The sequence below is a fragment of the Mus caroli genome, unplaced genomic scaffold, assembly GCF_978045245.1.
Source record: "Mus caroli unplaced genomic scaffold, Mus_caroli_1 scaffold_18, whole genome shotgun sequence".
NCBI classification, from domain to species: domain Eukaryota; kingdom Metazoa; phylum Chordata; class Mammalia; order Rodentia; family Muridae; genus Mus; species Mus caroli.
This window is the reverse complement of record NW_028227273.1, coordinates 63802108-63817301: the sequence shown is the minus strand read 5'-3', so window position 1 is coordinate 63817301 and position 15194 is coordinate 63802108. Positions and strand designations below refer to the sequence as shown.

General features: G+C 41.0%; 1 protein-coding gene across 2 annotated transcripts in view; it reads left to right on the top strand.

Moving 5' to 3' along the window:
- Zfand3 (zinc finger AN1-type containing 3) overlaps window positions 1-15194 on the top strand; it is a 202550-nt gene that overhangs the window by 51251 nt on the left and 136105 nt on the right. For both annotated transcript variants that reach the window (XM_029471010.2, XM_021186522.3), the window contains exon 2: window positions 6634-6674. In XM_029471010.2, coding sequence (XP_029326870.1) covers window positions 6634-6674 — 41 coding nt within the window. The remainder of the gene's footprint in view (window positions 1-6633; window positions 6675-15194) is intronic.

The window sequence follows — 15194 nt, the reverse complement described above, 5'->3', positions numbered from 1 at the left end:
AGCCTCCTCTGTCACTCCCAACTAGCAGGCTGTGTATTTTAACTGGCTTTTTTCTTGTTTGCCTGAGTGAGCTGGACTGGTGAGTTAGTAGAGCTGCTTTGTTCCCTGCTTCCTATCTGTTGTAGTAGGAATTTAGTCTGACAGTAACTGTGCTGTTCTAGGTGGCAGGCAGGTTAGTAACAAGCTTAAATTTTTTTTTTAATTTAGTCTTTAGTCATATATAACCTTATGTCTGAGGTAACTGAAATTATAGAGTGAGCCTGTTCCACTGCGCCTCCTCTTCTCCCTTCTCCCTTCCTCCTCCTCTTCACTCTGTTTTCATCTCCGGTGTTAAAGGATTGAACCCAGAGCTGTGATTAGTCAGTGCCTGCCCTGCCTGTAACAAAGAAACCCCAGCAGGGAGTTGGCAGCACTTCTGAGGCTGAGGCAGGAGGAATGCCACAAATTTGAGGTCAGCTTGTACTACACAGTAAGTTTTGTCTCAAGAAATCAAACTGAAACTGAACCAGATCAAACAAAAACAAAACCAGAAATAAGTCTGTTTGTAGAACCTAGATATTTTTGGTTTAGACCCATTTCTAGCCTGGAAAAGTTAGTACTCGAATACTGGAAGAGCTTGGCATGTGGATTCTTCCCTTTTTCTAGGGTTGCCCTTTATCTATCGCTGATCATTCAGAACAGCTGCTGAGGAGATGCGTGGGGGGCGGTGTTACTGATCACTGCACTAACGTTGCTGGGGAGGGCTTAGCATTGACATGTGTGTGCATTTTGGTCTTCATAAAAAACATAAATTAGAGATTTCTAGAATTCAGGCTAATTAGAAAATGTTATTTTAATTTCCCAACAATGAATGATCTTTTTTTGTTTGTTTTGTTTTTGCCTTGTAGCCCTGGCTACCCTGGAACTCTCTATAGACCAGGCTGGCCTTAAACTCAGAGATCCACCTGCTTCTGCCTTCCGAGTGCTGGGGTTAAAGGTGTGTGCCACCACGCGGCCTTTGAAGTCTTTTTTAAGAGTTAGTGTTTGAATACTGCTATTAATACCACAGTTTACAGGGATGTATAATCATTGTAGCTACATTGTAGGACAAAGAAAAAGACAAAGCTACAACAGACAGAAACTGTGAAGAGTGTCATCAAATGGACACTTCCCTGCAGTAATCTCTACCTGTGTGTTTGCAGAGTGTGGCAGTACTCAACCAGGAGGGTTCCTTTGGGAGCCACAGGAGCTGCACTCCTAGTTATCATTTCTGTAAGGCTCCCCAGATAGTGTCTTAAAGTAGCTGCTGCTTTGCTGACAGCTCTCCATGAGAACCAGAGTGCTTTCCTACTGTCCCCACCACAGGAGCCATCAGTTTCAACCAAACTGTCCCTCCCTTACTTCATAGTTTTGTTGCTAGTAAGTACCATGATAGCGCCATTTCCTGCTTCATTATAGATAGTTTCTTCTGGCCTTCCATATCCTGTCCTCCACCTTGTTATTCATGCCATGGTCTCCACATTGGCCTCCAGTCCTGTTTTAACCAGGACTACAGCTGTAGGTGTCATCACCACCTTCTCCTTAACTGCCTCTAGCCTACCACCTCCATGACAATCTCCCTGTTATCATAGTTTCTGCCATGGCCAAACTTCCTCAACCTCTAAATTTCTGTCATAGCTCCAAATGTTGCCATACCTGCCCTGTAGGCTCTTTGTGGTCTGGTGGGCTGCACATCCTGTTGAGAAGGGTTTCTCACTCGAGTTAGACCTGCTAACAAATACTGAGTTGTGTGTGGTGGCTCACACCTTTGATTCCAGCACTTGGGAGGCAGGTGCGGGAGGATCTTTTAGTCTGGTCTACAGAGGGAGTTCCAGGAGACCCAGGGTTACATAAGAAATCCTGTTTTGAATAAACAACTACAAAAATAGTGTGTTATTTCTAAATGAAACCTTTCAGCTGAAGGTGATCATCAGAAATTGTGAAAGGGAACCCTTTCATTTTCTTTCTTTTTTCACTTTGTTTTTCAGTCTTGTTAGAGACTACTCAAAGTAGTCTCTCAAATTTCTTTCTCTGTCTCCTTTTAATACTACCTATAAAAGTCGTTTTCATTGTTAGGTGGCCACCAAGTGTCACAGAATCTTCTCTAGAAACAGTGCTCTTTGGTTCCACTGCACCTAGTGGTGTGGTTGAGTGTAGATTGTGTGTCAACCTACAAACTCCAAGACCAAAGCTGCTGGATGGTGTCTATTAGGGTGTCTGCACCTGTGCATGACGTGCAGAGGCTGAGGTCATCAAGGCTAACATCAGGACTGGATGTCTTCTGCCATTCTCTACCATATTTATTTAGGATTTATTTTTATATGTATGAGTGTTTTGCCTGTATTTGTACCATGTATGTGTTTGATGCCTGTGGTCAGAAGAGGGTGTTGGATCCCTAGAACTGGGTGCTGGGAACTGGACTCAGGTTCTCTATGAGAGCTACAATTCTCCAAATCCTCCACCTTAACTTTTGAGACAGGGTCTCCTAGTGAACTTGGAGCTCATTGCTTTAGCTAGAACCTCTAGAATCTGTCTCCCCTCCAACCTCAGTGCCGGAGTTAGATGTGTGAGATGTGTACCATCACCCCTGTTTGTTTCTATATGGATGCTCTTCTCTTAAATCTATCACTTGAGGCTGGGAAGATGGCTGCGTGGGTAAAGTGCTGCTCATGCAAGCGTGTAGCCTGAAGTCTAGGTCCCCAGAGACCATAGAGAAGCTGGGCAGCTTGCCTGAAAGTCTAGCTCTCAGGAGGCAGAGCTACAGAAACCCTGGGGCAGGAGCAGCTAGAGTAACTGTCATTAAGCACCAGGTTCAGTGACTGAGAACCAGAGAGCAGGTTTACCCTCCTCAGTAAGTACAGGCAAGGGATTGAGGGCGGTAGGCATCATCATCCTCTGGCATGTGCATGCACACACATGCACATACACCCACCACATGGACATATACCACACAGTACACCTGGATGCACATGGAAACACACATAATGCACATGCGTAGAACCCTGCTTCCATATATACATCATGAATATAAAAAGCAACACTCCTTTTCTCTAATTTTAAAGTTTACATGACCAGTAATCAACTTCTTCACCTGCCTGGGTTCCTGTGAATCACGGCACTTCCCTCACTCTGGTATTGGTGGAGGTGATGGCTGGAGTTGGGCGGGGGCTTGGGAGAACTAGAGCAGCTTAACCTTCATTTTGAGATTTTTTTTTTGTTGTTGTTGAAAAATATCAAAAAAATTAATCTCCTCAAATCCATTTCAAGTTAATATTATTAAAATTGTATTTGTTTTTAACCAGAGGAAAACATATCATTAAAAAGATGATCATTTTTTTCCATAAAGCAAAGATTTAAAAATAGGAATACTCAGTATTGAAAGAATTATGTAAACCTTATCCAAAAAGTTAACTTTACAATATGGACCAAATTCACACTTTTTTATCTAGTATATTCTCAGAAACAATTTTAAAGAAAAATCATTTGGACACAGATTCATTATCAGAGATTTATGTCTAAAAATGTCCACTGTGGCAGTATTTATAATAGAAAAATAGCTGGGAAAAAGATAATGCATGCACTAGTAGTACAAATAAATCTAGTGTGGGAGTGCAGTGGATTGGGAGTGTGTAATGTTGCTAGCCTAGGACAGCGTTACAGAGCAGCAAGAGAAGTGAGCCAGAAATAGTAAATATACGTGGAAAATGAAAATAGGAATTTTGATGGACTTTTTAATGAAGTACTTGTTATATTTGAAAGTGTGGACCCATGGTATGAGCCTATCACATGACTTAGTGTTAAATGCACTAAATTCTGAGTTATACCTGTCTCCCCCCCAAAAAGAAGCAAGCGTATTCAATGTTAGCAGAATGATATATAAGGCAGAATTATAAGCTGTCTTTAGTTTTATTTACATATTTGCCCCTTAATCAATTTTGTATAAAGAACTTTGTGTTTGTAAAACAAGTGAAGAACATTAAACAATTTTATCAAAACAGTAAAACAGTATCAATGTTAACTAAGTTGGCTTTAAACCCCTGTCCTCTTACAAGTTTACTCCTGAGAATAATTTGTTTTCCGACCTCCACATTCATGCCATGGTGTGTGTGTGGCATACATACACATGAAATAAAATACAGAACAAACAAAGCGATGAAGAGGATTGCTACTCTTATAGTAAGTAGCTTCTAGTGGTAAAGGATGAGTAACAAGCCAGGTGAGGCAACAGTAAGGCTGTAATTAAAAGATTTGGGAAGTTAGAAGGATGATCAGGATTTTAAGTTACATAGCAAGTATGGTGAGTGGAGGTGAAAATAGCAAGAAAGGAGGTAGGTGGAGCCAGACCACAAGGACAGCAGACTGTCAAAACACCCTTAAACTAATGGCAGAGGGTTGGATGGCATTAAGAAAATTAGCATAACCTAGTTGTTTTAAAATCTTTGTAAGGAGGCAGGAGGCAATGACAAGTCACTTGACAGTAGCAAGAATTAGTGGTGGCCAGAGTGGTTAGGGGACAGAGCTTTGAAACAAGTACAGTTGCAAGTGGAGCCAGTGGTCTTGCTGAGTATCATCCAGGAAGCAGCAGGAAGAGGGAGTCAGAGTGCCATCTGAGATTTGGATTTGAGCAACTGGGAAGAAGTGTGGCTATTAATAAGGGTGGCCAAGAGAGTCATCCAACTCTGGGGGTTAGTGAGAGTTCTGATTTGGCACATTGAATAAAACATCTGATGAGAGATCAGGGAGACTGAGGGGAACAGTGCTATTTTGTCCAAGCCCGCCCGCCCCCCCCCCCCCCCCCCCCCCAGTATTTTTCCTCATCAGTTTTGTGAAACAAGATTTTAAAACTCGTGTACATGGAGCCGTGTTGCTACCAGCTCTCTGCAGGCTTCCTATGTCTCCCATAGGCCTGGGGCAGTGGGCTCTTTGGATCCTGCGTGAAGGAGAGATAGCAAACACCAGACAGGGACCTGGTTTTCTGGGAGAAGTTAAGGTTAACAGAAGGATGCCTCAGTCTCAGTTAACAGGCATGACTGATAGTCTAGTCTTGTGTAGGCGGAGGCCAGAGTATGCTGTGCTTTATCAGACAGCAGACTTGACCTTCAGACCGGATCTCTCGTTGTGGGATCATTCTTTTGAACTGTCGATGTGCTGGGCTGGCCTTGGTGTGTATCCTTCAGCGTCTGTGGAGAGCAGGAGCCCTTATTTTTCATGCTGAAAAGATGAGTCTTTGGAGTTAGATGAGAATCATTTGTTTACTGTTTTATAATCTTTGGCATAGATATTAGCAAATACTTCCTGTGGGAGACTCCCCCCTTCCCTTCTTTTTTAAGTTGTGATTGTTGTGATAGGACAAACTCATGCTATGTATCAGGTTGTCATCAAAACTGTGACCCCCCTATATCAACCTCCTTTTCCCAAGTGGGGCTCACAGTGATTGTATGTATCACCACACTCAGATCCAAGGCCTAAATTATAAAGTTTAGTAAAAAGGACTGAAGAAAATTGGTTTGTCCTATTTGTCTGGGCAACTTTGGCCAAAGGCTTAGATCTTGGGAGGAAAGTTATCTAGGAGTGAAGCTGCAGATAGGCCAGCTTGCTCAATGGAGAGCATTCTTGGGGGTCTTTGGAAGGAGTTTTAAGGATATGTTGGCTTGGAACGTGGTAAGTTGAGAAGCAGAGTCACATATATATGGCTGATAGTGGGGCTTTGTAGCCCCTGGCTGGGTGTGTGCCGCCAGGTGCTGTACTGTGAAGGAGGAGGCGTTAGAGTTTGCTCTCAGATGGCTCAGATAGGAATCACCTGCAGTTGTCTAGGTGTGGATCTTAGGAAAGCTGTTCACAGGTCAAATGGGGATGAGAGGGTATGCTGGGCTCCCTCAGTTTAAGAATGCCTTGGAGAAGATGGGGCAACATTTTCTTACTCATAGCCCTGTTGAGGGTTTCCTGGTTATAAAGACACAAAATATGAATATTTTAAAAATTGAAATAGGGGATATGGTAATGCCCATGTTAGGGAGCCTGAAATGATTAGTAAGAATGTATGTTAAATGCCCATCCAGGTCAGTGAATTACAGCCGTTATTAATAGATGAAAGTAATGAAAAAATAATTTGATTGAGGGCAGCTGAAGGAAGTATTTTAAATAACAAGGTCATAATATGAGCAGCTAGAATCAGAGGAAGGAGGAGGAGATGGAAGCCCTAGCAGTGGGGAAAGTGAGAGACCCCTGTGCAGGCATTTCTGCTCTTCACAGAGTGACTGACTGTGTTTGCCTCCTGGGCCACGGCAGCACTCCTGAACTTACTGCTCTCAGCTGTAAACTGCAGCAAATAAAACAAGACATTGGCTCATGCAAAGGTAAAAGAAAACCCATGCAGCTTACTTTAGTTTTGTTTGCTTTTGTTTTGTTGGGGGTGGGATAGACAGACAGCTGGCCAGACTTGTTCTTAGCTTATTAGTTCAGTTGTCTGGCCAGCAAATTCTTTGCTTGCATTTAATTTTTTGTTTTGATTAGAATGATACAGAATTTTTAGCTCTTCTTTCTTTCTTTTCTTTCTTTCTTTTCTTCTTTTTTTCTTTTTTCTTTTCTTTTCTTTTTTTTTTTTTTTTACCCCAGGTCCAGCAAGACTATGAATCTCTGTTCCAAATGCTTTGCTGGTAAGTGCAGAAAAGGGTTTGGGTGTTTTCTGTTCTCCCCCCCTCCCCCAACGATTTATTTATTTTTTTTCTTTTTGGTTATTTTAAGATTAAATTATTTAGCTCTCCTTTGGATTTTGCATGGGGCTTTGTTATGTTTGTGCGTGAAAGCAGACTCTCTTCACTGGGCGCTTCATATATTTGCTTAAGTTGCTAATCTCATCTCTGAGGGAAATGAAGTTTCATGTGTACTTGCAGCAAATCCAATTTGCTAAGCTCTTGGGGTACAGAGGAATTATAAAAAACATGTCTGGTTTAGTAGGGTCCTGTTTATTAATCTCTAATCTTGATTTAAATGATTAATGGTAAATGTTGCTTTACCAATGAGAATGCCACAGGAAGAATGTTTTCATGTTGGAGTCAGGAAACGAGTCATGCTGAGTTAGTCCCTTCTAATCAGATCCCTCATGAACCATCTGGGGTAAGTCACTTCATCTTTCTGGACTTTAGAGCCATCATTTGTAAGCACAGGGTTGACATGGTGCTTGCCCAGGATTTTCACCATCATCCCACATGCCGATTGACTCCTTCGGGAACTTAAATCCTCAATCTGTTTAAAAACAAGGTTATAGCCAGCAGCCACCTTCTATTACTCAGTTCACCTTACTGATTACATATGTTTAGTTTCTCTTTTTAATTTAATTTGTCAAAGGTAAGCAAAGCTGGACGTTATGTAGAGTGTTCCTAGCGATGCACTGTTGGAAAGGGCAGCCTGTATAACACACTGAACTCAAGTACGGCTTGCACTGTGCTGGTGAGACCTTTAAAGGAAGAGGTCAAGAGTGTGGGGACAGCTGACAAAGCAGAGGTTCTGTAGATAGAGATGTAGAAATAAAGTCGATTACAGAGTTAAAAATTAACAAAACTAAAATATGCTGATGTGCCAACTCTGTGTATAAGCCAGTGAAGAACAGAGTTAGGCTTCTGGCTTCCTTACAGAGTCTGGGCGAGAGACTTGGTAATTAGACTTCTTAAAAAACATGGTTTTCAGGTTATTGAGAAAGACTCTTGGAAATTGCCTTTGAGTGTTGACTAGGACAGTGAAGCTTTTGGTAGTTGTTAGATTTGAGTCGGGGGGTTGTGTATGGGGTAATTCTAAGGATGCAAACTTTTTATTTAGAAGGCCGTGTCTAACTAAGTCTTTTTATATTGGGGTGTGTCTGTTACAGTCAGAAAGGGGACTTAGAGGAGTCCAATCAAAGGGATTTTCTGTTGTTAATTTTAATCTTGGATTCTTTATGGTATTTGGATAAAGAGACAATCATTTTGCAGGCTTTATACCTTGGTATTTGCACCTAAACTAGAGGGTAGGTGGAAATTGTGTGTGCACATATGTAGGGGTAGGAAAACTGTCAGTTTGCATCTATCCAAAGTTAGCAATTTGTCAAATATTTGAGGTTTATTGAAGAAATGCATCATTGTTAAATTTGAGTTTTGTCCAGTTTTAAACACATTATGCCAGGATCTGTAGAGCACTGTATTCTGTTGATAGCTGTAATTACACATGTAAAGAAATGTTTCTCATGAGTGAGAACTTGAGTAGGTGAGATGAATATAGCAGTCACAGTTTGCAGTAGATTGTAGCTATGTTCGCAGGGTGATCTCTATTAGAGTTTGTAGTGATCTTCCCTTAGGAAGGCCAGATAACCTTTGAATAAGGTGGATCACATAAAATACTTATGAAGAACTGTCTCAAGTTACTGGATGAATATAATGTTTAAAAAAGTTATTAGCAGTCAGTTGTGGACTTCATGTTTGTTTGAATGTGTTACAGTTTTATTTTGATTATAGTTTTTTGTTGCTGGACTTCTATGTCCATCCTCTTTATGTAAGTTTTCTTTAAAAAATATTAGGAAAAGGCGGGGTGTGGCTCAGCAGATAGAGCCTTGTTTAGTTAGTATGCATGAAGCACTGGGTTAAACCCCCAATAAATCAGATAAACTGGACATGGTGGTGCATACTAGCACCTGGGATGTGGAGGCAGGAGAATTGGAAGTTCAAAGTCATCCTTGACTACTACTGCTGCTGCTGCTGTTCCTTGCCCTCCCCCTCCCTCCTCCCTTCCTCCTCTTCCTATTGTCTGACCGCAAGCATGTGGGATGACTGGATTCTGCTTGTGCATGCAGCAGTGGTATTCTTTAAAAAGTAAAATAACACTAACTTTAAAAAATACATTTGTGTATTGTTTGGTTATGAAGAAGATGGGAGATCATAGCAAATATATTATTAAGGTGAGATATGTACAAAAAAACATGAGGACTGCTTTGACCATAGCTACTCTTAATTTAAATGCTTGTTAAAAGCCAGGCAGAGTGGCGACCCAACATTTAGAAGGCAAAGGCAGGCAGAAGGGATAATGAGTGAAAAAGAAACCTTAACTTAAGGTTTAATACATAAGTAAAATTTGATTTTTACTACTATAAACTTTCATATTAGAAGTCCAGAGTGCTTGTTGACTCTTACGATTCTAAAATAGATCTATTTAGTTACAGTCTGAACTCTTATCAAAGGTTCGTGTTCTCTTACACTGAATATCAGATACAAGGAAGAAAAAGGCCTTATGACCAAAGGTTTAGTAGAAATAGAGAATTGTTTGGAGAAAAATAAACCATACATGATCAAACAGTGTTAAAGAAGAAAACTTGGAGCCAGGCAGTGGTGGCGCACGCCTTTAATCCCAGCACTTGGGAGGCAAAGGCAGGCGGATTTCTGAGTCGAGGCTAGCCTGGTCTACAAAGTGAGTTCCAGGACAGTTAGGGCTATACAGAGAAACCCTGTCTCAAAAACAAAAACAAAAACAAAAACAAAAACAAAAACAAAAACAAAACAAAACAGAGAGAGAGAGAACTTGGGCACAAACAAGAATTAACTATTTGTGGGGAAAAAAAGATAAAGGAAGGGTGTGGACAGTTCTGTTTGTGCTTCTCAGAAGTTTTGAAAGTCTGAATTAATTGCCTGGATGACTAAGATTGCTGAAGCTCTTTTATGACCCTTAGAATGTTAATTGTATAGATCCATTGTACAGATAAGGAAACTGCAGCTCCCCTGGGTTGTCACGCCAAGAGTAAATAGATGACAGAATGAAGGCTAGGAGTCGGTGTGAGGGGTTGGGCTCCAGTCCTCCTCATCTCCATGGTGTGCTGTGGCATGATATGGGACTTAGAGCATCCGTCAGAAAAGCTCCAGTGAAGTAGAGAACTGAGAAGTAGAGCACATGGTGTCAGTATATCAGCCTGTAGCTTCTGCTGTTTCCAGGCTCTCTTCTTTGAGGTCAGTTGTCATTTGTCTCAAGATTTCCAGGGAAAATCAGAGAGGCATGCTGAAAGGGTCACAGGTTAGCTGATTTGGGAAGCTAACAGCTAGCTGATTTGTGTGTGGGGGTGGGGTGGGGGAATGAGGGGGTGTTTTTATATAAAGCATTTTCTATTTTGGTAGTGAGAGTTTCATTTCTTAACATCTTTCTTGTTCCTTTTCATATACCTTTTAGCTCATTAACCTTCCTCTCGGTACTGCATAACAAAGCTTTATTTCTAATTTAGTCTCCTGTGTTTAGCTTTTTAAAAGATTATAAAAAGTTTGGAACTGTGCTTTAATTGTGGGCTTGTTGGTGCCTTGTCAGTGGAAGGCGAGGATGAATTTCATATTTAGACAGTGTAACTGTAGGTTTTGATTGTTAAACTGTCTTGTTGGTATTCCTGTTCTCATACATATGTGCATAATCGTTAAAGAAACTGACTTCCTCATATCCATAGCTAGCAGCTTGGTTGAATTATGGAGAAGCCTGTCCCCTGCTTGTATATTTGCTCATTTGGAAATCTTGTGTGGTTTATAAGGACACTAGTGATTTCTTCCCCAGCTTCCCTGTGGAGTTTGTTCCACATTACAGTGTAATTTGACTACCCTGTCCCATACTCCTGTTAATTTGTACATTCCAATGCAGTTTGTTTCATCCTGTGCTTTTGTAATCCAGACTGAATGTAACGAGCTGTGTGCTTTAGAGACCTGGCTTTGCCTTGCCAATTAGGACAACGTGGCTACTGAGAAAGAAGATGTTTTAAATAAAGCCTGGCACTCTGAGTGGGACTGACAGTCATTTGGGAATAATAAGGTATGGTTTTAGCTCTGACTCACAGAGATCTGTGGACAGATGAGTACTTTGTGGGGAAGGAGGCTTGGGACTTACTCCACAGTGGTTCTGTAACTTTCCGCATGCACTTCATCAGTTTAAAGCTTCGCCCTTACGGATCTGCCCTTTTTTCTCTTTGTGATCATTTGAGACATGATCACGAAGAATTGGTAGAATTCTCTAAATCCCTGGGCATTTAACCAATGACTGCTGCAGTTTTTGAGTTGTACCTGTTGCTGTTAGGAGGGTGAGGGTCTGTGAAGCTATTTAGATTTTTTTTTTAGTATGCAATGTTCTCAGAGATAGTACCTCTAGAGATACTTCAAACTATGATGATTAATTTAAAGTCCTATAATTTGGTGGATGCTATTTTATCTCTAGCTGACAATGGCAAATATTAGGCATCAATGACTAAAGAGTAGAAATTTAGTTTTAAATTTCACCAAATATTTAAAAGTTCAGATGTCTTTGGATAAACCATCATAAGCTAACAATTTACCAGTTCACCCTCAAGAAAGACCATAGAGCATATACTCTTAAAAACAGTAGAATTATTTTTTGATGATATTATCAAATAAACTCTAGAAATCTGTATTGGTCCAGTTAAATGGTAATGTTACATTTATAAAAATTTTGCATTGGAATTATTTTAAAAAATTGGATTGTATCAGTTGCTTTGAAATAATGTCAAGAGGAAAATTAGATGAGTAGAGAGTCAGTGATGAATTTATTCAGCATTTTTAAAAATTTTAAACCCATACAGGGAGAGAGTAAGACAAGTACATCTCTGGCATGGCTCAGTTAAAAAGTCCATAGGATTATATTAAAGAGAGGTTCTAGAAAAATGAGCTGCAGTTAGTTAGACTTAAACACCATATTCCTAGTTTAGTTCTCTGAAAGTCTTGCACATCCCGCTCTGTTTTGAAGAATCACGGTAGCAGGATATTAAGTGCTGCATACTCATTTCTGAGTGTTAACACTAGTGTAGACAAATGATCACAGTGGTTTTCTGATTGAATGTACAGGACGTCTTAAATCTGCTCCCTTTTGATTAACATTGTATTATGCTATTGCTAAATTGTTTAATAGACCAGGGGAGCTGATTTTGTTTGAAAATATTTGACACCTGTAGAAGTTGCTGCCTTGCCAGCTTTATGTGAAGTGACAGTGGTGTGCCTTTGATCCTGGCCTAGGATGCAGCAAACTGTTAGTGTCCATGACTCGTACGTGATTAGGAATCCATGAACCCTGGTCCCAGGTTACACTGCACTGAACTCGTGTTGTTCTTGCCTGCTCAGCCCATCTGCTTATGCAGAGTGCCTAGCACTTCTGTGCAGACAGTGGCCAGTCACAGCCTGAGTGCAAGGCAGCGGTGCTCATCCCAGATGTGTGCTGAGTGAAAGAGGTCGAAAATGAGCTGAGGCGGCGATGCTGAAAAAAATGACTATTTCATCTTCTGTTGTGGGTTAGGGCCATTTTATTTTTATTTATTTATATATATATATATATTTGTGTGTGTGTATATATATATATATATATATATATATATATATATATATATATATATATACAAATTCCTCCCTTGTGAGTATGTTGTGTTAGTAATCTTAAGATATTAGAAATCGGGCTGGTGAGATGGCTCAGTGGGTAAGAGCACCCGACTGCTCTTCCAAAGGTCCAGAGTTCAAATCCCAGCAACCACATGGTGGCTAACAACCATCCGTAACGAGATCTTCTGGAGTGTCTGAAGACAGCTACAGTGTACTTACATATAATAAAAAAAAAAAAAAAAAAAAAAAAGATATTAGAAATCTTTAGATTCTATCAGTTTAGAGATTTCTCTGGGGCCATGAGGGAGAGAGGGATGGGGGTGGGCAGAGGCAGGGAGGAGGCCAGGAGGAGGCAGGGAGACAGAGAGGCATACACAGAAGATGGAGATTTCTTTGAGTTCAGGATCAGCCTGGCCTAGTGAGTCCCAGGCCAACAAAGGTTACATAGTGAGCCTCTATGCTGGCCAGTTTTTTGTCAGTTTGACACAAGCTAGAGTCATTTTGGAAGAGGGAACCTCAATTAAGAAAATGTTGCTGCAAGATTGGCCATGGGCAAGCTCTGCTTGTCTTTGCATAGTATCTGTAACTTTGCCCGTGTTCAGTGTGTAGTACCAGTGAGTTCTGTGCCTCTTTATGTTAGTTCTTCAGATGTGGTGTTTGGGCTTTATATTTACAGTGTGCTTACTTGCAGCATCAGCCTGAATACCAGAATTGGAACTATACAGGGTAAAATAAGCATGATCGCTGTGTGCTAAGTGGGAAGATGAAGGCAACTAGGAAGGTGAGAACAGAGATGTCCTCTGAATGTCCTGTAGGCCAGGCTGGCCTTGAACTTACAGATATCCTCTGGCCTCTGCTTTCTGAGTGCTGGGATTAAAGGCGTGCACCTCCACTGGCTGCTTGCTTTTATTTTTTTTTTTTTAATATTTTTTATTAGGTATTTTCCTCAATTACATTTCCAATGCTATCCCAAAAGTCCCCCATACCCTCCCCCCCCACTTCCCTACCCACCCATTCCCACTTTTTGGCCCTGGCATTCCCCTGTACTGGGGCATAGAAAGTTTGCATGTCCAATGGGCCTCTCTTTCCAGTGATGGCCGACTAGGCCATCTTTTGATACATATGCAGCTAGAGACAAGAGCTCCAGGGTACTGGTTAGTTCATAATGTTGTTGCACCTATAGGGTTGCAGATCTCTTTAGCTCCTTGGATACTTTCTCTAGCTCTTCCATTGGGGGCCCTGTGATCCATCCAATAGCTGACTGAGCATCCACTTATGTGTTTGCTAGGCCCCGGCATAGTCTCACAAGAGACAGCTATATCAGGGTCCTATCAGCAAACTCTTGCTAGTGTATACAATGGTGTCATCGTTTGGAGGCTGATTATGGGATGGATCCCTGGATATGGCAGTCTCTAGATGGTCCATCCTTTTGTCTCAGCTCCAAACTTTGTCTCTGTAACTCCTTCCATGGGTGTTTTGTTCCCAAGCTTTTAATTTTTAAGAAGGTAAATAAAGTAGACCTGGCCTTTACTTGCACCATCAAAGAGAAAAATGAGTCCTAAATAAAAGCAGATGTGAGAAGAAAATTATTCAGCTCATACCAGAGAACCCAGTGGGTCATTGGGAACTCTTGTGAACAGTTGTACTTTAGGAAATTAGAACTGTATCAAAAGACAAAAAACTTCAACAAACCAATAATGAGCAACAGGACATAATTAGTAATGAACATTATCCTATCAAAGAAAAACTTGGTATCAGATGAATTTATTGTTGATTCTACCAAACTTAAAAAATGAACTCCTTCTCAACTATGCCATAGAACTAAACAAAGTGCTGGTCTAAAGCATATTTTCTGTGAGCAGCATTACTCTTGATACTAAACCAGACAAAACTAGAACACAATTAAACTGCAGACCAAGATCCTTGATGAACATGTATGCAGAATACTAGTAAACGGAGCCGGACATGCACCAGAAGTGTGCACTTCATGACCAAAAGGTAGTCTCGGGCATGTAAGGAACGGCTCAGAAGAGCTGTGATATCTTACATCACTGAAACTAAGGACAAAGCCACAAGGCCATCTGTCTGAGGGGACACCAGAAAAGGCAGCTTTGAAATCCAGCGTCCCTTCATGATCAAATCCTCAATGAATTAGGCTCAGAGATGCTGCTCCCACTCACAGCCCTGACAGTGCTGAGCGCAGGGAAATCAAGCGTTGCGTCTGAGATCTAGAGCAAGACCAGGCTGTCCTCTTTTATCACTTCTGCCCAAAAGTCTTACAAGTCGAAGTGCAGTTGGTAAAGGGAAGGGATTAAAAGACGTGTAAATAGTAATAGAAGGGACAACATTGTTCTTGTTGTTGATAGGACTCAGAATATTGTTAGAATTTACTTGAGCCTTATAAAGATTCAGTGAAAAATGTAATATTGATTGGTGACATTTTTATATATTAATAATGAACACGTTAAAAATAAAAGGAAATCCCACTCATGTAGCTATAAAGTAAGATAAGCAGAAATAAATTGTTTTAAATTGGTTGAGAATTTTTTATAGTGGGTTTTGGCCATTTTCCTCAACACATTAGTTCAGTTTGCACTGCCCATGTAGCATAAATGTGTGGTCTTCACTGAGTGCTGGGCAGCCTCCCAGTGACAGACAACCCTCAAAGTAGCTGACCTTCCCTCTCGGAAGGGGTCAGTTGCCATTGGCTCCCAGGCCAAGCTTAGGGCTTCCTGGCCGCCTTTCCTGTCCATGCTGAAATTTGTTCTGGCTTTACTGTCTGAGTTTTCTCCTTAGACCCTGAAC